Raw genomic sequence first — 21304 nt, forward strand, 5'->3', positions numbered from 1 at the left:
TTTAGACAAACGTGGTGGGCTTATTAAACCAGATGCTTTAAATTAATTTACCTACTGAAGTAACATCTTATAATTTTATAATCTCAGTAGGAAAGCAAAGATACCCTAGAGCCATATGAAAGCAGCTGGGTCATTATAGTGATCTCAATCCTCCCTCATATTCATGGAGGTAGGATCAGTGACTAGCTAAAATGAATGAAGAAGTTAGCTCATGATGGGATATATAGATTCTCAACTGTAGTATTTAAGAATCCGCATTATATAGTGGTGGAAGTCAACATTAATCACCAAGTCATGACTAGTCAATGACCAAGGTAGCCAGTTGCCACATACCCCATTTCACCTTGATTCTTTTGATCAATATTAGTGAAATAGAAGTTCTTGAATATAACAGTAATTTTAAATTCCAAAAGACAGATACCTATCCAACTCTGAATCAAGCTTCCCAAATCAGCTTGACAGTGGACTAGACATCTCTAAGCTTACATTGAGCCTTTAATGATAAGTCAGTAATAGCTCCAATTATATTAACCAAGATGCTTTCATCACATCATCCTAAACTAAGATTTTATTTTTAGTAAATGTAGAACTTTAAAATATAAATCTTTCCAGCATAAATTTTAGAAAACATAATAAAACTGACATTAGCAATATAAAATTCAGTCTGTTTTTGAGCCAACACTGACCTTCTGTTCCAAAAGTAATGTGTTTGTAGGAATTGCTGCAAAAGCCTTGTAACTTGACTTGGTCTTGTATTGCTAGAATGGGTAACCAGAAAGCAAGAGTGGAGATGAAAAAGGGAAGAATATGACAATTTTAGACAGATCTACCAAGTTAAATGATATGTTATCAAATGAAAAAAAGAGTCATTATACTTGAACAACTTGCTTCTGACAAAAAAAAATTAGCTCACATGTTAATATTTTATTATAATAAGAAGCAAAGAAATACTACAGTAAAATATCAGCCTAGAGATCAGAGGCGATTAAACGCTACACAGTTTCACAACTTAAAAACATCCATATCCACAAAGTTACATATAAATTTCTCATTAGCTGCATGCCCTCATAGGAGTACTATAGTATAAATGAGTAAGGTTTTTTTACCTAATCCTCAAAGGAATATTTCTTTTTTATAATGCCATAATTAACAAATAGTATGGCAATAAATTTAATTGAGCTCTTGATACATTTTTGCATCATTAATAAAAACAAAGATCATAATACATAAAATTGAACAACAGTTTTTTAACAAACAAGGCAGTCAGTAATTTTAATAAAAGTAATATCAACCTAATAACTTCATCATGGAGAAACAAGTACAAGCCCCTGATCTTAAGCTCATTTTTTTCTGCCTCATCATCATCTCTTGTACTTTCTAATACTGTTATGTTGATAAAATAAATAATAAAACTTCCTAAGTTTTAAACAAAACAGTGTGATGCAGTTCAGTTTTTTGGACTATTTGAAGAAGAAAGGTAAGCATAAGTTAGTTGTAGGAAGCAGGATAAAAAGAATAATCAAAAGCTCAAATTTGATGTTACTCTGGGTCTCAAGTTGATTAAGTTCAAGGCTCCTATCTCTTCAAATGTCCTTGCTTTAGGAAGCTAGTGGCTCAGAGCCAACCAGGAAATTGGCATCGAGCACTAGGCTGTCTCAGATCCTTGGAAAGGAAACCAAAGGGTCTAATGAAGAAGATAGGGCAGTCCAACAAAATTAAACCTTGAGTTTATGAGCGTAATTAAAGTAACCTTCATTAAACTGGTGGGATGAAGCTAAGAGGATGACACATTCACTGTCCTAGGAAGAAGCTGAAGTAGAAAGAAAGTGCCAAACCTAGAGGAAGATGTCAGTGTTCAACTAGAAACAGAACACATGCTCTCTGTTCACTTTCTAAATTTTCTGTCTACTCTATTGGATAAAATGGAAAGAATTTAACCATCTGATTCCTGGGTGCTAGCTAGTTTGTCATAGAAAATTGCCTTATCCTGATAATCACGTTCGCCCACACACATGCTCACTTACATACACTCACACACACAAATAAATGCAATTTTCTTTCATATGTGCACAGACTCCCAAATTCACATGCACTTACATAAAGACATACACATATACACAATCACACATGTGCAAACACACCCTCAGTAAAGCATACAAAGATCTCAGAAGCTATTTCAGAAGATTTCAGAAGCTATTTCTGTGGAATAAACTCTGAATGTTTATGTATGTTCTATTTTCTCTTTCATATCACTCCTCTCCCTCATGAAAAGTTTTGTGACCTTCTGGTGGGCTCTCTACTCTTCTGAGTCCTGCACTCCCACCTCCTACAAAGAAGAGCAATTGCTGGAGGCTATCTCAGGTCCCTTTGCAACATGTTTCCACATGGACCTCAAAATGTTGTGGTCTCCAGACAACAAGGTATTTAAATAAGGATTGAAAATTCAATGTCACCTCTTCATGGGCAATAGGAGCTATTGTTTATTATTAAGCAACTTATATGCATGGCCTCTTTTAATTTTATAGAAATCCTATAATTAAAGATTCATTAGGAAAAGCAGAGGCAAGTACAAGACTTGGGTATGATCTCTGTCCAAATTCATCTTATTACATTTGATTTCTCACTGTAAACTGTGAAGATAATGATTTTTACATTATTTAATGAACGGTTTCTAGGTGTGTCATTTTTATCTTCATTCAAGTCATATACTAATGATAGGGAGTTCTTACTCGTGGGTTTTCCAATTTGGTAGATGTTAATCCATCATGAAAATCTATTTGGATATGCCCAGTTCAACCAATGGATTCAGTCAACAAAATATTTATTGACTCTATGACATGCACCAGTCCTCTAAGAACACATACATCCCTTCCTTTTCAGTCTGAAAATCTTGCTTATTGCTATAAAAGATACTTTTTGGACCCACTATCTTTCCTCTGAGTTCTCTCAACAATATTGTTAAACCCAAACATGAAGTTCTTTATTCTAATTTGGAACATATTTCTTCTTCAGCATTCTATGGCTAACCAATTTTATTAGTTTCCCTCTTTGGTTTAAAAATAAAATAAATGTAAAGTCTATTAGAGGGGAGATTTTATATTTTTTCTCTTTTTATCTTCAACAAACCTGGCAGAGGAAAAATGTTGGGCAAGAATTTGTTGACTTGAAATATTTAATCAAAGATTACAGAAAGATTCAGAGGATATTAAAAGACACAAATTTTAGTTCACTTATTGATCCAGCTCTAGACACACCTGGCTGATTAGATAACCTCTTCTCCACTGCAAGCATGCACTGAGGGCATTTCTAACATTATGATTCTGAAATCATCCTTCATGATGTGAATTTGCAATGTTTGAATTCATGGACTTGGATCCTTGTTCTGTTTTGGGTTTTTTGTTTATATGTTTGTTAGCTTGTTTTTCCTTTGAAAAGTCTCTTCTTTGAGTTAAATTGTACAGTCCCCCAATTAAAATGCAAATACTCCCTATCCTGGGAAAAAGAAAAACTTGACAATCATTGACACTTGAGTGTGAATTATTACTAAGATCAATTTAGAGATGCTAGCTGGAGAGAGGCCAAGGGAACAGGACATGAACTGGTTAGTATTAAGTCAAGTGACACAGACAGCAGATGTGGAAGAATTGTGGAAAGTCAGGAGTCCTCAGAAAAGCACCAAGGGGGTGAAATAAAAGACAGTGAGATAAAAAGAGAAAAAGGAAACAAGAAGGTAAATAAGTCTAGCTGCTGTTTTGTCATTCATACAGTGGGTCCGATGATTGCTAAATATTGCGATCACCACATCCCAAGCCACCATCATCTCTTGCCTACCTGTTCACAATAACCAAAGTGTCTCTACTTCCCCTCTCATCCTCTTACAGTCTACTCTTAACATGACAACCAGGATTGTGTCACTTGTCTATTCAAAACTCTCCAGTAGCTTTCTGTTTTCCTCAAAGTAAAAATCAGAGACTGAAGAGTGGCCTACAAGATCTCTGGTTCCCAATTAGGTCTTCTCACAACCTCCAAGTGCTGTCACTCACTTTGCAACCCCACACTGGCCCCCGCCTCTGCCCCTTCTTGCTCTGCTCTCTTAAGGAGCATCACCTATTTGGATGGTGCTTTCTCAGAGATGGTTGACTTATTATTTGGAAAGTTATTATTCATTGTTTCTCCTCCATCATGGAATATAGACTTTCTTTGAGCAGGCATGTTTGCATGTTTTGTTCGTGGTGATGTCCTTACAGCTCTGAAAGATGTATATTGAGTACTTATTACCTATTTATTGAATGAATGATTTGTTTGAACCCAGACTGATTATTTTGGGTCACGTAGATACATGTCAAATTGCTCATTTCCCAAATGCTAGGCAGTTCTGAAGAAATGGAGAGGGTTACATACCACTGCCACTAAGTCATCAGTGTGACATAATTGGAAATTATTTGATAAATGAATGAGAATATAATAAACATAATGCCAGCTATGAAGACTCATGAACTATCCAAAGCTCCCAGCAGTTTCCTGAAACAAGCTACACTTCCAAATAGTTTCAAGGCCAGGCCCACCACTGGAGGCCCTTATAATTAGAAGAGATCTTCAGACCTTTAACAAACCTCTTTCAGTGAGATTCGGATGTAATGGTCACTCCAATTTCTATATGAAATACCATGATGACTTACTAGGAGAAAAATTTAAATTATTGTATAAATTAAGGCAAAATATATTTGGAACCCAAACACAATCCTGTGGGTGAATTTTATGATAACCAGTCTTTCCCAAGGGGAAAAAAAGTTCTCAGACAATATATATATTGATCAAATAGTAGCCTGAGCAACTTTCAGGTAGATGACTATCCTGCACAGGGCCATGACTCTAGAACAAAATATTATTTTAAAACAGTATCTGATGTCTGGGCACGGTGGTGCCCACCTTTAATCCAAGTAACTCAGAAGACCAAGGAGGGTCACAAGTTCCAGGACAGCTTCAGCAGCTTAGCAAGACCCTGTCTCAGAATAAAAAATAAAAATAAATAGGACTAGAGATGTAGCTCTGTGGTAAAACAACCCTGGGTTCAAGCTCCAAAAAAAAAAAAAAAAAACTACATCTGAAATTAACATAACAATTGTTTCATATTAATGCAAACATTCAAACTATAAGATCTATCAATGAAAAAGAAACATCAAACATGTTCTTTTTCTGAATTTAGCTCAGCATACTCTGGCTGTTCCATTTTATTTTAATATCAAAGGACAGTAGGGTTCAGACTTTGAACTAATATCCTTCAAGCATTTCTGTTTTAATTTGATGGCCATCTCTATTCTAGGACACATATCCTTTAGGGATCTGGGCATGAGTGAAGCTGATCTAAATCTGAAGCTCTTTGACTTCAAAAAGAGCCCTGTGCTTGGATTAGCACCACCCTGGAAGGAGCAAGTCAAGAAACAACTTATGAAAGCATAGAAATTCTTTGATATCACAAAGCTTTTGTCTCTTTCTTCCTATCATTCTATAAAATAATCATACCAATTTAAACAAAAGTCAAATGTCAAAAGAAACTAGGATATGATTTCTCTCTCCCTGCATCAATTTTAATGATTTTCATACTTAAGGTATAATTCTTGAAAATAATAGTTCATAACAAAAAAATATAGACTGATTTTCTGATTTTAATCTAGGGAGAGAATATAGTCAAGAATCAAGTAGGAAATAAAGATGAAAGGGAACAGTCTGCCTCAGAGAGCAACTATTTTTGCAATTATAAATTAACACATGATAAGAAACTTTTCTATTCAAAGAAATAGATTTTTTTTTACTGGTGATAGATAGTACTCATTCTTATTTTCATATTCAACTTTAGCATATATTTCTATAAGCTTAAATTTTCTTAACTTGGAAATAAAGAAAATAAAACAGAAAGAAAAACCTAGTGATGAAAATTCTTCCAATTTGGGAGTAGGAAGGGAGTTAGGGGAAAAATAGGTCTTGAACATACGGGCCTTTAATTTATCAAAAGCCTTTCTGGATTCAGCCTCTTCTGTGTTCAAAACAGGACAAAACAGGAACAAAGCACAGTGAACCACAAATAGAAACACTCTGAAGAGGCTTATGAGTAAAAATCACTTTTCACAAAGGTAATGAATAATTTATATGGCAGCAAGGCTTAAAAAATGATTTTCAATAAATTCAGAAAATAATAATGATTAGATGGCCAGGATTTTTAATATACTGCCATGAATTTCATAATCATGCATATGTATTGAAAAGTCATTAAGAAGGTCATTATACCTCAAATAAATAGTAATTTTAAATTTAGAATCATAGAAAAAGTTAATTTTATCCAATTCATTTGCTGTGAAAGTTTAACATACAAGGACTTAGTCTCTAAAATACATTTTAATATTATACAAATTGAGAATTCTGGTCACTATTCCACAATAATGATTTTTTTCTTCATGAGAATTATAAAGTAGGATAACGATAATTAATATGAGTTACTTTTTGTAGCAATAAATCATAGCAATAAAGAATAGGCACTCAAGAATTAGCAGACTTAAATTAATATAAATGTCAACTCTGTACCAGATATTTGACCTGAACAAGTTATTCACTGAAGTTCATTTCTTGGTGTATACAAATAGGGATTAAAAACATTACCAATCTATGGTTATAAAATAAGCAAAAAGTTATGCATTTCAATTAATTTTAATTATCTTATCTATTAGATAGTTCTTGACTCACAGAAAGCATTCAATAACTGTAGCTGTAATTATCATTACAATTATTCAAATCTATTACTATTCAAATCTTGTCTCCACATACAGTCTTCTGGGATTATTTTCTGTATATTTGGTCAGGTTGTTTTCCATTTCTAAAATGCCAGTTCCTTTCCTCTTCATTAAGCTAAATCCTAAACATTTCCAACAAGACTGACATTTATAATAACTTCCCTCACTAACCATATCCTGTAATAAAATTCCTGTTTTATCAAATTCAGTCAACAATTACCTTATTTATAATCTAAATTACAAAAATGTTAATTTTGTTGCATACAACTGGCCCTCTGTATCCATGGGTTCTGCATCTGAAGATTCAACCAAAATATTAAATGCATTTGGAAAACATTATGTCTATACTGAACATGTATAGACTTTTTCTTGTCATTATTCCATTTAAAATACAGTGTGACGGTCATTTGCATAGTCTTTACCTTTTACTACGTATTATAAGTAATCTAGAGATGATTAAAGTCTATGGGAAGATGTTTTTAAGTTACATGCAAATTCCTTGTCATTTAATTTGAGACTTGAGCATCTGCAGATTTGGGTTATCCCTGGGTGGTCTTAGAACCAGATCAGGCAGAAATAACTGTACTTACTTTCTAGTTTTATTGTGGAATTAATAGCTCTACATTGTGCATATGTATTTTTTTCTGCTGAATGAAATTTAATTGTTTAATAATTATCTCTTCCTTCCCTTTAAAAATCATGTGTAAAATGGTAGACATATAGTAGGTGTTTAATACATGATTTTTAAGTTGAATTTTATTGCAACATCCAAACAAGATCATATGCATTGCTTTATTTCTCCAACCTTACTTTAATCATCTGAATAGTGACAAAATTAAATACACTCTCTGTGATACTTCAAAGTTCTAAAACTGTATTATTTCAATGTGCTGATCTAAAAATTTCATAATTTTATTTTATTTATATAACAATTATCAAATTCTGCTTTTCTATGACCTGCATTCTGAGTTCTTTGAGAATGGTCAAGAAGCTGGCACGCCCTAGAGTAAACTGCCTTCCACCAGGAGAACTGAAGCATGGCCTCACTCCTTGAGGTGTTTCCCTCTCATATTAAAATAAGTGCTGTTTTCACATTATTTTTCAATGGGCAACTTCAGAGCATTTAAAAACCAACATATCTCTTCCCTTAATTCTATTTCTTTATACCTAGCTTGTTCATTCTTTTTAAAATTCATAATTAAGAAATAGTGTTTATAGTAAATCAAATCAAATATAGCCCTACATGTATGTAGCTTCTCCATATTGATTTAACTTCCTGTATTGGAAGCAATAGAAAATAAACATTGTAGGAGGGAAAGAAAGTTAATAATTATAAATTAATGTGGGCAAGAGGAATGAAAAGTTTTTGAACTGGCTTAGCCATGTTATCGTATCTGTGATATTATTCCCCTGTAGATTAATTCTGTCAACTGTACTGTCATTACAGGATATTTTGATGGATAACAGGGTCCCCATTATTATGTAATAAGGAATGTATCATATCCAAAATCTCAACTAACTGCTTTTCATTCTGTCATTGGGACCAATGCTATAATTCACATTATGCCAAAATTAAAAATGCCCTTGGAGTCATACATAAAAGAAGTTACCTTAAGAGGAAGTCAGATCAAAGGGTTTCACAGAAATATATAATTTTAGACAGACCATAATTTATCTCTACATTCAAATATACCAAACTCTAGGACCTCCCCACATTCTTTCTCCACTTCCTCATAGGAGCAGAATAAATGTCATAATTCTTGATCTTCCCCTGAAAATCCATATTTCAAAATTAGCATGCACCATGCAAAAAATACCTTGGGTTTCTTGTTTTCAGGGCCTGTTGGCAAGGACAATGCACAAGGTGAAATCAGTTCCTTGGTTCTTGTTAGAGAGGTGGGAAGTGATGGGGTTGAAACAGGTGACGTGTGGTTGGATTTTGTGCTTTCAGATTTCCTGATTCTTGAAGGCAATGAACCACTGCCACAATTTGGGTGCAGTGCTGAGGGACTGAGCTGGAATGCCGGGGTGGGCAGAGCAGCAGGAGGGAGTGAGGAGGACCCCAAGTTGGGAAGAGAGGCACAGCTAGCACTGGAGATAGTGGGTGCAGGAAGAGCTGAGGGATTCAGCCCCTGACCTGGTGGTTTATATGATGCTCTTTTGGATCTGTCTATCAGGTTTGAAAGGGCAGGGGATGGATGGAAACATTTCTCTGGAGAGGAGGGCATGGTGCTATGATTAATAGGAGGAGATACAGAAGATAATGCAGAGGAGTCTAATGTAGAAGGGTTTGAGCAAATATTTCTGGGCTTCTCTGAGCCTCTGAGATCCCCATCCTGTTTGCCCTTTGAAGAAAAAGAAGAGCTCGGTGGGACAGGAGGAAGATCTGCAAAACTAGATGTATTAGTTTGTAGCAGAGAGAGCATTGTACCACTCTTCAAAGAAGTGGGAGATGGTGTTTTTTCTACATTCATAGAAAGGAGGCCGCTATTGACAGGTGTAGTAGGAGAGAGGGAGGACACCTGAAAAGTGGGAGTAGACTTAGTGAAGAAAGGGCGGAAGGACTGTTGGGCCAGCTCAGAAACTGGGTGTTCTGCTTGCTCTGGAGACTGGGCTCTCAGGGAGCAACTTGAGAGAGACTTTTTAGGTGTCAGTGGGGTTTGCTTTACCTTTTGGTCAAGGGCGAGAGTGGAAGAGGCCAGGGAGTTGAGAGAGAAGGTGGGGCAGGATGCAGGGGACACAGGTCTTTGGTGAGAAGGGTTGGACTTGAGGATAGCAGTGAGAAGGGAAAGCCGGGAGGGCACTGGGGATTTTACCCCTGTCTTTGAAAGATTTCCACTAGATGACATTTGGCTACAAACAGTGGAAGAAGAGCCGTGGAAAGAGGAGGTAAGTGGTTTCGGACTTGGAGAGAGTGAATGCATGACAATGCGGACTGGTAGGTACGAGGCTGAATTCGACTTCAGAGAAGCACTGGAGGAAGGTGAAGGAGAAGTGGTTTTCAGGCTTTCTTTGGGGTTAAGGACATGCGAGGTTAAAGGCGTCGTCTTCTTCAGAGCTTCAGGTGCCAGTCCAGGGTTTTGATCTGCGGCACTTGGACTGGATAGATTAGAACCTGGCAGTTGAGTGGAATGGGGAAACGGCAATGTCCAGGAGGCGCCTTGCGATGCAGAAAAGGGTGAAGAGTGAGCAGTAGTTTGAAAATACGTAGCAGTTTCTTCTACCAGGGCCCCACTGACATCCAGCCTCCTAGTGTGGAACTCCTCTAGGACAGAGGATCCGTCGAGGTTAGCTGGGACAGGTGGTGTTTTCTGATTAGTTGGAGAAACAAAGGAGAAAGCAGGTGGTTTACAGGCAAGCTGCTCAGAGGTAGTGGGAGAAGAAGTTAACTAGAGGAGAAAAACAGACAGATTGAAATAGGACATTATTTATGAAACTATCAAAATATTCTTGTTACTGTGTCACTAAGCAAACAGTCTTTCCACTAGTTTACACAAAAGGAGACGCTTTAAGCCTCCATGAAAATGAAGGAAGTTGTGTTTTCCTAATGAGGTACTGCTTTGAATTTAAAATAAGATATAATAAGCTATGAAGATTTGTATTCTATACATCACTGATTCCCGGGTTTGAAACCAATATAAAATTTTTGATATGTTTCCATTTGGAAAATAATTCATTGACCATATCTAAAATATTTATATTAATCTGGAATTGTGTGATTTGGAAAGATATAAGTCATCATCCATATAAATTTTCAAATTTCACTTTGGAAAATAAAATAGATTTCCTACCATTGGATGCATATAAACCATACTGTGAGAATAATGACTACAATTCTAAACAATTAGCATACTTAAACTGTTTAAAATTCTAGACACTTAGACAACTTACTCTTACATGTCATGAACCTAGAAAACGTGCCCAGAATTCAAATGACAAAGCGCCCAGCACCAACACAGAATGATAAATTGAAAGAGTCAATGCAATGTCCAGAATAGAAAGGGAGCTTTAGATTATTCTCCCTAATTACTTGCCAGAATGAACACTTAACAGTAACATTTAATGAACATTTAACAAATGATTTGGACTGTGCTGGAAGGAAGAGGCTCTCTTTGATATCAAAAGAAGCCAGAGTACTTATAATTCATCTGAAACAAACAACCCACCAATTCCACACCAAATAAAGATGCAATGAAAAAACAATTCATGCTTTTCTAACAGAAGCTAGAGAGAATGTGCGAAATAACCAGTTGTATATATTCTTGTGCTATTTTAAAAGTCATCTAATACTTTAAGGCAAGTACTGAAATCATAAATGACTCAAAAATCTTGTAAACAGAGACTTCTCGTCAAAATAAATTCAATTTTGTCACTCCATAAAAGATAAATATGCATATCTAATAAAGAATTTGGAGAATATCAGTTAATCAAATACTAAGAGACACATTGCATTGAGTACATAGGAAGAAAATGTATATGAATATAACCATTAAACAGCAAACTTTTCATTTGTAGAGTAAAAGATATTTCTTGATTTTGCTTTAGAACATTTTAAGAAAGTTTCCATCAAAATGAATGCAAAGATTTTTATAACATATTGTTTTAAACTCTAAAACCACTGAAAACTGACAAATTAAAATATCTTTTCATCACAAACTTTTTATTTTCTGAGGACATATACTCAAGATATTCCTTTCTTTTATGTGTAAATCAATATGCATATTTGCAACACAGTATTTTCCCAAATAAATATTTTATTAAAATGACATAACCCAGAATGTCAGAAAATCACTGATAATTGAAAATCAAGCAGAATTCCACGAAATTGAGAAAGAAAAAGGAACAATTCATATGCACAGGTTTTACTTAGAAACAACTCTGTTTCGCCAGTGTCTATGTGACTGATTCATGTGACTAGGAACTACATTTATATCCAAATATCAGAGTAATGCTTGTGTCACTACAAGAATAACATTTTATTTTGAGTTACATAATTACTTGTGTTTGAATTAGTATTTAATGTTTAAGAAGTTATCTTCTTAGAATTAGCAGTATATCCAAGGCCTATTTGTTTGTTTGTCTATTTTAATGGTGAGTGAAAGGTTTTCTCCAATTGTTTCCATGATTGATCTCTCCTCACAAGAATGGAGCCTTTCCCAGGCTCTGCAGTTGTCTTTGCACATTGAGCCATGCCTACAGTAACAGTTTGGTAAAAAATTTTGTAATTTAATACCAACAACCACAAAACTCCCAACCCTTTCAGTCATGTTGTTTCCGAAGAACTCATTAATCATCCTGATTATTTGCCAGAATGTCACTACGTAGGATCATAGGTTCATAATTTTGAAGGGCTCATTCAGAGAAAAAGCTGTTCCCTCCAACTTCCTAAACTTTTAATTACCAATCTTTCCACTACATTAAGTGATAGTATATTTAACATAAGTTACTCAGAACTTTACCATACTTTAAGATAATTGATTATTGAATAATTTCTGAGACACTGAAAACAGCCTAATATTTATTATTTTGTATTAATCTATATGTAATTTCATTATATTTTTATTCATAATTAGTTACCATATATTCATTTCTAGCCTGTAAATACACAATGATGTTATTTTAATTTATACAAATATAAAATGTGACACCATTGGCTTATAAAATTTCTAGGGGTGAGGTTTCATTTTTAATGGAAAATATTCATTTCCTTGGCTTCCTCTCCTTAATAAGTTTGTCTTTTAAATAAAGGGTCCACACATGAATGAACAATATCATATAGAAGGAAGGAAAGGGCATATGTCAAATTCTCAGTCAATGACTCAGAATCATCCTTCACTTTACCTCTTCCCTGATATCTCCTGCCAGTGATGATATTCTTCTTAATTAACATCTACAAATTATTTCCATCCCTTTCTTCTATTCTCCAGGTTTGTTACTGATGCTGTAATTACTTCCTCAAGACTATTCTCTGCCTCCTTTGCCATTTGGTTTTTACCCCAACTTTGTTGAGTCCTTTGCTTAAACACCACTATAGAGCCACCTATGACTGCCACAGAATTCTTTAGTAGTTCCTTGAGCCCGTTCACCTCATATGTACCCCAAAGTCATTCTCAAGACTCTCTTCTAGAAAGACTGTCTTGAACTCCGGAATACAATCTCAATGGTCTCAGGGACAAGATGCTTGTAATGTGCTACTCTCATTGTGTAAATGAACTCAATCATAATTCAACCCTGGAATCTTGTATCATAGAAACCCTAAGTTATTTGAGCAACCAATAATTGTAAAGCTGCCTTATAATTTTACTAAATCAAAAATTAACTGCTTTTGTATATATTCATTTTTAATGTATCTTTGAGATTCCAAAGTACCTGAATAAAAACTGAGATGATTAGATTACTGTGATATCTGACGCTTGAATAGGGTCCCAAGGTTTGGACAGCTCCCAATGTGTGCCTGTATAGCTGTACTCTTTCTCCTGAATCTGTACAAAAAAATCCTAGATTCCCCATTTTTCCTAGCCATTATGTTAAGGTAGGTTGACCTCCTACCTATTGATCTGTCCTCTACTCTCTGGAATACACAAAATTCTATAGGGAGATTCTCAGCTTTCTTACCTAAGCAAATTAAATAATGTTTTCTGCCATTTCTACCTGTAGCTCTTCCCCATTTAACTCAGCACCAGATTGAACTTTTGAAATCTAATCAATGTTCACCTATGCTCAAGGCTTTGTTGATGCTTTTCCACTAGGAACTAAATATTTTTTCTTTATGACAGAGCTGGTTTTTTTGCTATTTAATCTCATCTCCTAACTTCCTACTGTTTTTCATTTTAGGTTTCAGCAGTACTTGGTTCAGACTCAATCTTTTGGCCAGTATTACCAACCTTCTAGCCATCTGGACCTCTTGCCAATCCACTTGGCAAATCCTCACTCTTAAATCAATCCCACTAACTGTCATTATGTTCCTGGACATGTTCTACTTAAAGTTGCTATGAGAAAAAATTGGTAGCATCCTGTTAATCAACTGGATCACTGCACATGACTTACAAACTGTGTTCTGTGTAAGGACACAGCTGAAAATAGGTGGGGCTTTTCTGCACCTGTACAGAGGGTCACCTTTCTCCATTCACACATGGGGTAGGTGAGGCATAACTGAAAGGTTTCCTCACAAACTCAAAGTCTACAGTCCAACCTGAGTTCTTTGTCTCTCATCTTTTTTGTTGGAATTTCTTTTCCTTTTCTCCTGTTCGGAACTTGGTTTCCTCTCCTGTCCTGCTCTTCCAAGGTACTAATAGTCTCCACAAACCTTTAACTCACCACCTCCCCCTTTGACTCAGCAGACCTATATTTCTTCTTTCCAAGGAAAATTGAGATTACCCAGAAACCAGACTTTTCTAGATTCACTTTCATTCTCCATTCTTCATTCTAAGAAGAAGTAGTGACCTTTCACTTTTTAAAAGGTATATTCTCCCTTTGTACTTTGAAACACAGCATTACTGATCTTCTTAGGGATCTCATTTTATAAGTTATCCCCCATGTCCTAGGTGCTCACCTTTGTATATATTCACTAACTCTCTCATCCTGACATAAATCTAAAGCAGAAATATTCTCTCTTTTAAAAATATAATAAAGGTCATTGTGGTAGACAGTAAAAATGCCTACAATATTCTATTCTTTGCATAAAAAAAGCAAAGTCCTTTGCCTTACCCCTTAATCTGGGTCAGGAGAACACTAGCAGATGCAATACAAGAAACAGTGCCTTGAAACGTACTTATACATTGGGTTAACTGGCTTGCTGGATACAGAACATCATCATGATATAAATGAGCCTGGGCTACTCTACTAGACAATGTGAGACCACATCTCAGCAGACAAATAAACAACCACCAGACAGTTCACCAGCCATCAACCAACCCAGAAGCCAATGGCAGACACATGGGTGTACCCAAGGCAAAGATCAGTCAAGCTTTATGCACACCCATGGAATCACCAAATTGAACACTGCCCAAATCTTTGACCTGCAGATTTTTGAGCTAAATAAATGGTCTAGTTTTAAAATGCTAAATTTTCACCTGGTGTGTTAAGCAGCAAATATTAAACTGATCAGAATGAGTGCACACACATATACACCAAAATGTGTGTTCCCATAGTTACAGGCTCTTCTTGGTCACATCTGTACAATAAATCACTGTATTGATTTCTTTAATTCTTGTGGCCAGCGTACCCTAAAATGACCCCTCTAAGAGTTTCAGCCTTGTGTAATTCCCTCCTCTTGAGCTTGAGAGAAAACTGACTTGATTCTTAACTAATAGAATCTGACACTGGTGAAGGGATTTTTTAGATGTAATTAAGGACCCTAAACAGATGACTGTAAGTTAATTAAAAGGGAGATTATCTTGTGTGGGTGTGACCTAATCAAGTGAGCTCTTCAAAAGGAGATTAAAGGGTTAGAAACAATGCAGCAGATTCCTCTTTTCTGTTGCTCAATTTAGGAAGCCAGCTGCCTGAATTCTACAGCCTCATGGAAATTAATTCTGCAGACCCCATAAAATAGCTTAGAGGTGGATCCTTCCTTGATTGAGACTCCAAAGGGAATGCAACCTGACACCTTGATTTCACCTGAGCAAAGAACCTGGCTCATTTCTTGATCTAAAGAAACTAGAGGAAATAGATCATATTTTCAATATTTTTAAGACACTAAATTTGTGGGTGATCTGTTATGCAATAGAAAACAAATGAACTTCCCACTGACGTCTTAATCCCCTCACATTCTCTACCATAGAAACTGTTATCACCAAGTTGTACAATAACTTCTTAAAAAAAAAAAAAAAAAAAAAAAAGCAGGCACTTGGATTCCTTATCTTTTCTGATTTCTCTATGGGTTGATTCTTTCCGTTTCTCTCTCCAAGAAATCTTGTGTTCACACATCAAGTCTCAGCTCATACAACACTGCAACTGTCCCTTTTATCCTTTTATTCTGCTCTGGACTCTGGTCAGTGAGGATGGCGAGAACACTGCCTATGACATCTGATTCATGCTCAATTTCTGACATCAGCAAGTGAGGAGGACCTCCTCTTAAAAGCTGCTGGAATTTGCCTTTCTGCTGAAATTCTCAAAGCAACTTGATTTTTTACATAAGTACTTCCTTTGCACTTGGCTAATGGTAAGAGTTAATCTACCCAGAGGGAACAAGAAGACATTATTCATTATTCAGAAATCCCAGGGGTTCTGTCAGCATCAGAACAGAGCCTGGGACCTCCCATTGAGTTAGAAAAATTCTCCTAAGTGTGTCCAGAATCATTCACCATGGAAGGAGAGAAAAAGGACAAAAAGAAGGAATATTCATCCTAAGCAAGAAGGGAAATGGAGCGATGGTAGAGGGAAGATCACTAGAGAAAGGTTGTTGGAATAAATCAAAGCACTGGATCAGAGAATCTTCTCTCAATTGAAAGAATGAGGCCTCTAAATTTTTATGCCCTCCTACTGCTCAGAGCAATTATATGATCAAGAGGGTCTACCTCAAATCTGTAACTACTTGAATTACCTTGCATCTATTTGTGTAAGGTCAAACTTCTTTGTTGTTGATGTTTGTTTGTTTGTTTTGCTGTCAGGCTCTAGTGGCTCTGCTCCACATGCAGTCAAAATCTTCCAGCTGACCATGTGCACATCATTTCCTGGCACTTTAATATAAACATGCCATGTTTCAGGAAGTACTTATGGCATTCCAAGTCACTTCTTTCTGCAGTTAGCAGAATCCCACAGGGAAGCTGAATACCACTTCTTTCAAGGTCTTCGCCCTCTGAATCCCTGAGGTTAAAAGCAGTGGATGATCTGTTTTAGTGAACAAAATAAGCCACATCACTAACTGAGAGAAGAGTCCTAGTCTGCCTTCCCTGCTCTGTTATAGTTTTCTCTCAGCTGTGAAATCACTAAGAAAGTTCATATCCTAACATCTGTGTCTTATATCACAGGATCATGTGAAAAGGAGGATAATTTATTCAATCATTCGTGAGATATTTTCTAAGCACCCACAGTGTTTCAGGCATTGTGTTAAATGACAGAGACCAGAGATGATAAAAGGACTTTTGTCATTGGGAGGTTTACAAATCTAGGTGAGAGAGACACATAAAGGCTACTGTAATATAATGTGCTGGTATGAATTGGATATTCTATTATAAATTGAGGCCTAGGGAATACCAGGAAGGTTTCTATGTCTAATACCTTATATAAATATGAATTGGATATTCTATTATAAATTGAGGCCTAGGGAATACCAGGAAGGTTTCTATGTCTAATGCCTTATATAAATACTATGTTGTTATTTCTTTTCTGTAGATCCATGAAGTCAAAGTACAGTTATATGTCACTTAATGACAGGCATTCTTAAAAGTGCACCATTCGGTGATTAAGTCATTGTGCAAACATTATAGAGAGTACTTATGCAAACTAAGATAGCTACAATGACACTAGGCTAATTTTTTGATGATATATATATATATAAATATATATATAAACATACATATTTAAATATAATTTTAATATACTATATTTTTATAGTATACTATATTTTTATAATACACTATATATATATATATATATATATATATATTTTGTGTGTGTGTGTGTGTGTGTGTGTGTGTGTGGTACTGGGGATTGAACCCGGGGTCTTGTACACGCAAGGCAAGCACTCTACCAACTGAGCTGTATCCCCAGCCAGATACTAGGTTAATTTTAATGGAACCACTATCATATATGCCATCCATCATTGTTATGTAACATGAAACTATATTTAATAAATACATATGCTGATATCCAAGTTTCCCTGAATTTTACATTAAAAAACTCTTATTTATTTATTTGCATATATGATCTCCATCTCAAAGAAGGTTGATATCAACACTTCACAAAAGGGGAAACTAAGATTCATGATTTCAAGTAAGTTGCTCAAACCAGCACAGCAACTAAATTTCCTGAACCACTGTTGTTTTCCTCTATTACAACCTCTCTCATACCACAAACCTCCTCGTCCTCACCTTCCACTCATGTCTCAACATGATTTCTGTCCTTATTACCACACTCACACTGTTCCCATCTAAGGTCATCAAATGATATTCTAATTTCCAGATTAAATGTTCTTGAGGGGGCTACTTGTTTCGTGAGCTTGTTTTATATTTTCACTATAGACTCTTCTTTTTGTGGAAATCTATTTTTTTTTTAATTTTTGAATAAATATTTGCTGTGTTGCCCAGACTGACCTGGAATTCCTGGGCTCAGGCGAGCATCCTGAGTATCAACTGAGACTATAGGTACACATCACCAGACCTGGTCCCTTTACCTTTTCTTACATGAAATTCCTCTAATTTCTTTGATTCCCTCTACATCTTTTTCATTGGCTGCTCTTATTTTCACAAGTCTTTTGAATTTTGCGACTTCCTAACTTGCATCCGCCATCATCTTTTCTACATTCTTTTCCTGAGTCGCTATCTCCACTCCCATCACTTCTACTTGAATACCTAATGTTGCCATCTCCCACCTCTCTCCTGTGTTCCAGATTCACACTTTCAGCTGCTTTCTAGGTGTCATGACACCAAAGCTGCTCAGGGTCAGCATCAGACATCCAATCTCCTCCTGCCCCCTTTCGAGACCCTTTATTCTTTCCTCTATGAATAATGTCAACATTCATTCAAAGTACTTGGTTATAAGCTTCATTCATGATTAATTTTTTTCCATTTACTGTTAATGAACAAGTCCAACTAGTTCCACCCCCTTATGGTTTTCTTCTTGTTCCTACTGTCACTGTTTTGATACTAAGATTTATCACAGCTCATTCAGACTAAGTGATCCATCTGTTCTATGTATGTTCATCTCTCTTTCAACTCTAATACTATCCATAGATAAGACAATCCTTAGGCTTCTCTATGAACACTTAAGTCTCCTATTTCTGAATTTAAGAGGATTTTGATTCAACTACTTACTTTATATGGCATTTTCATGTTTCACTTACACTTGTAAATTATTTAGTGATTTTTTTTTAACATAAGTTACTTTTACTTAAATATGTCATCCCAAAGAATGTATTTGGGACATATCAATCCACAATATTTTTATCACTATGTTCAAGACATACTATGCATTACAGGGCAGAATATGTTTAATAAAAATGAAATAAACATGAACTTTACATTTAAAAGTCTTTACAATGTGTTAGAGAAAATAATATATGTAATTAAATAGTTATAATACATTCCAGAATGTGATAAATATAAAATTGGTACACAAAAATGTCATCAAAATTACACTGAGGGAGTGGTCTCTCACTGAGGGAACCCAAGCAGACTTTGTTAAGGGTTGATATCTGAGCAAGGACATCAGAGATGAGCAGAATGTAAATGGTTAAATATTCTTTCATACACCTTATTGAAGCCCATTTATGTGCAAAGCACTACACTAAGTACTATGGATACAGAAATGACTAAGAGACATTCCTTGACTTCAAATAGTTTCCAGTCTAGTAAGGAAGAAATAAAATCAATTATTACAACAAAATGAACAGGAATTATGATGGAGATTTTTTTAGAAAAAGTTACAAAACAATAAATAAAATCATAAAGATGGAGAAGGAATAGCAACAGCTCCTCACAGGGAATGTCTAAGAGAAGGTCCAACTTGAGCTGACCACAGTCTCAAGCAACCAAGGACAAAATGGAGATGGTTCCAGGAGGAAAGAATATTCCACAATGTAGCACAAACAGACCAATTCACTAATAGGTGGGGGGAAAAAAAGTCATACAAAACTACTTTGGGAGACTTGCAAAGCGCTGGTCTAGTAGATCCTCAAGAGGGCATCTCAGTACCAGCTCATGCTCCCTTGTCAGGAGTCAGGGCTCTGCTTCCACTACCTACTCTCCAAAGTCAGCCTCTGCATCCCCACCTTCTAACTAAACCTTGACAAAGTCACCTTCTATTTTAATTATACCAAATTATCTGTGGATGGTTGAATCTTCCTATTTTTTTTCTTTTAAAATTTCTTCTACCTGCCCCTTTCTCTATTATTGCCACAGACATGGATGTCCTCCTTCAGTAGAGGGTGTCCACCTTAAAGAAGTTTCCAGCCTTGCTGTAAGTTTTGGAGTGGAATACCCCCCACACACACACCACACACATACATGCCACTGAGGACAGTTCCATCCTGGTGGCTTCCAGGACCACAAGATATTTTCTTTAAGACACATGGGGGAAATTATTGTCCTCAGGTACACTTATTTCCTGGGTTAGTCTTTCACTACTCTTTTATTAGTTTAAAAGCAATATGTCCAACTCTAATAGTCATTGAATGTATCCTCACTAGATCTTTCTAATGTCCAAAATGCACTTATTAATGCAACCAATTCACCAAGTGTTCTCTTTTGACACCCGTCAACACAACTTTCACCAAGAATTTTATTCAAAGAGGTGATAGTCTCCCAAATCCACTTTGTGTTACAAATTCTTTCAACCAATTCACAGTATAATTGTATACCATTTTTATCTCATCATCTTATCAATGCTTATACTGTGATGATTTATGATCTTGAGGTTTTGTGGGTTTTAATATATCTCTCTTTGAAAGTTTTATATACCTTAAACTGGAAGGCTTTTGCAGACAGCCCTGGACAAAAGACACGTAAACAATTTTCTTTTACTTAGGGCAAGAAGACGAAACCTACCTGTCCAAGCTTTTGCTGAGAAGTCATCCCATGAGAAATTTCAGGATGTGATGAGGCCTTGACATCGGTGCCCCTTATTTTGGGACGCACCACGTCAGAGACCAGACTAGAGGAGATTGCCAGAGACTTGGGCCGGGCTGCTGTATTGCCCATGCCCCCTGGGGGGCCTTGCTCACTTTTTCTGCTTGTAACTTCATCTTCCCCATCAGAGTCCACAATAAAGACATATTCTGCTTTGAAGAGGTCACTTTGCTGCATGCCTTGAGGTTGGTTTGTTTTAAGTGTGCTTCCTTGTATGTTCTTTCCACTGGTCTCTGATGGATAAGTCAGTGTCCCTTGGTTTCTCTCTTCTTGGCTCTCAGGATTAAAGGTCAGGTAGTCATTGGAATTAGACTGTAAAACAGAGATAAAAACATTGACAATGACTTGAAAAATGCCTCTTCTTTGTTAATATACATTGCATGGTTTTACTTGCTTATCAAAAGTTTTTAAAAATATATTTTAAAATCAAGCTGACTTAAGAGAAATTGGATTGAAGTTAATGGTTTAATTTACTAGCCCACCTTTTTGTCATGGTCCAAGCCCAAACTAATTAGGACCCATAATCAAAATCAACTAATGATCCTAACTCCTTCTATAAAATCATAGTATGATTTTGATACAGAGAAAGAGAGCAAGCAATGTTGTCTATAAAGATATTCACAAAACAAATGGGGGTTAACAAAGGCTTAGTTTAATGGTCAAATAACCTGTATACTCTTCATAGTCCCAGAGAGGAGGGGAAAAATTCCACTGAAAGGGTCTACAATAATA

General features: G+C 35.9%; 1 protein-coding gene across 14 annotated transcripts in view; it reads right to left on the bottom strand.

Moving 5' to 3' along the window:
- The window catches only part of Mlip (muscular LMNA interacting protein), a 230014-nt gene that overhangs the window by 100583 nt on the left and 108127 nt on the right, over nt 1-21304 (bottom strand). For 10 of the 14 annotated variants that reach the window (XM_047558882.1, XM_047558877.1, XM_047558876.1 and 7 more), the window contains 3 exons: nt 20492-20884; nt 8603-10174; nt 687-758 (listed from right to left, as the gene is read on the bottom strand). In XM_047558882.1, coding sequence (XP_047414838.1) covers nt 687-758; nt 8603-10174; nt 20492-20884 — 2037 coding nt within the window. The remainder of the gene's footprint in view (nt 1-686; nt 759-8602; nt 10175-20491; nt 20885-21304) is intronic. The other 4 variants (XM_047558883.1, XM_047558879.1, XM_047558875.1 and 1 more) reach the window with 2 other exon arrangements.

Source organism: Sciurus carolinensis, chromosome 7 (genome assembly GCF_902686445.1).
Source record: "Sciurus carolinensis chromosome 7, mSciCar1.2, whole genome shotgun sequence".
Lineage (NCBI taxonomy): Eukaryota > Metazoa > Chordata > Mammalia > Rodentia > Sciuridae > Sciurus > Sciurus carolinensis.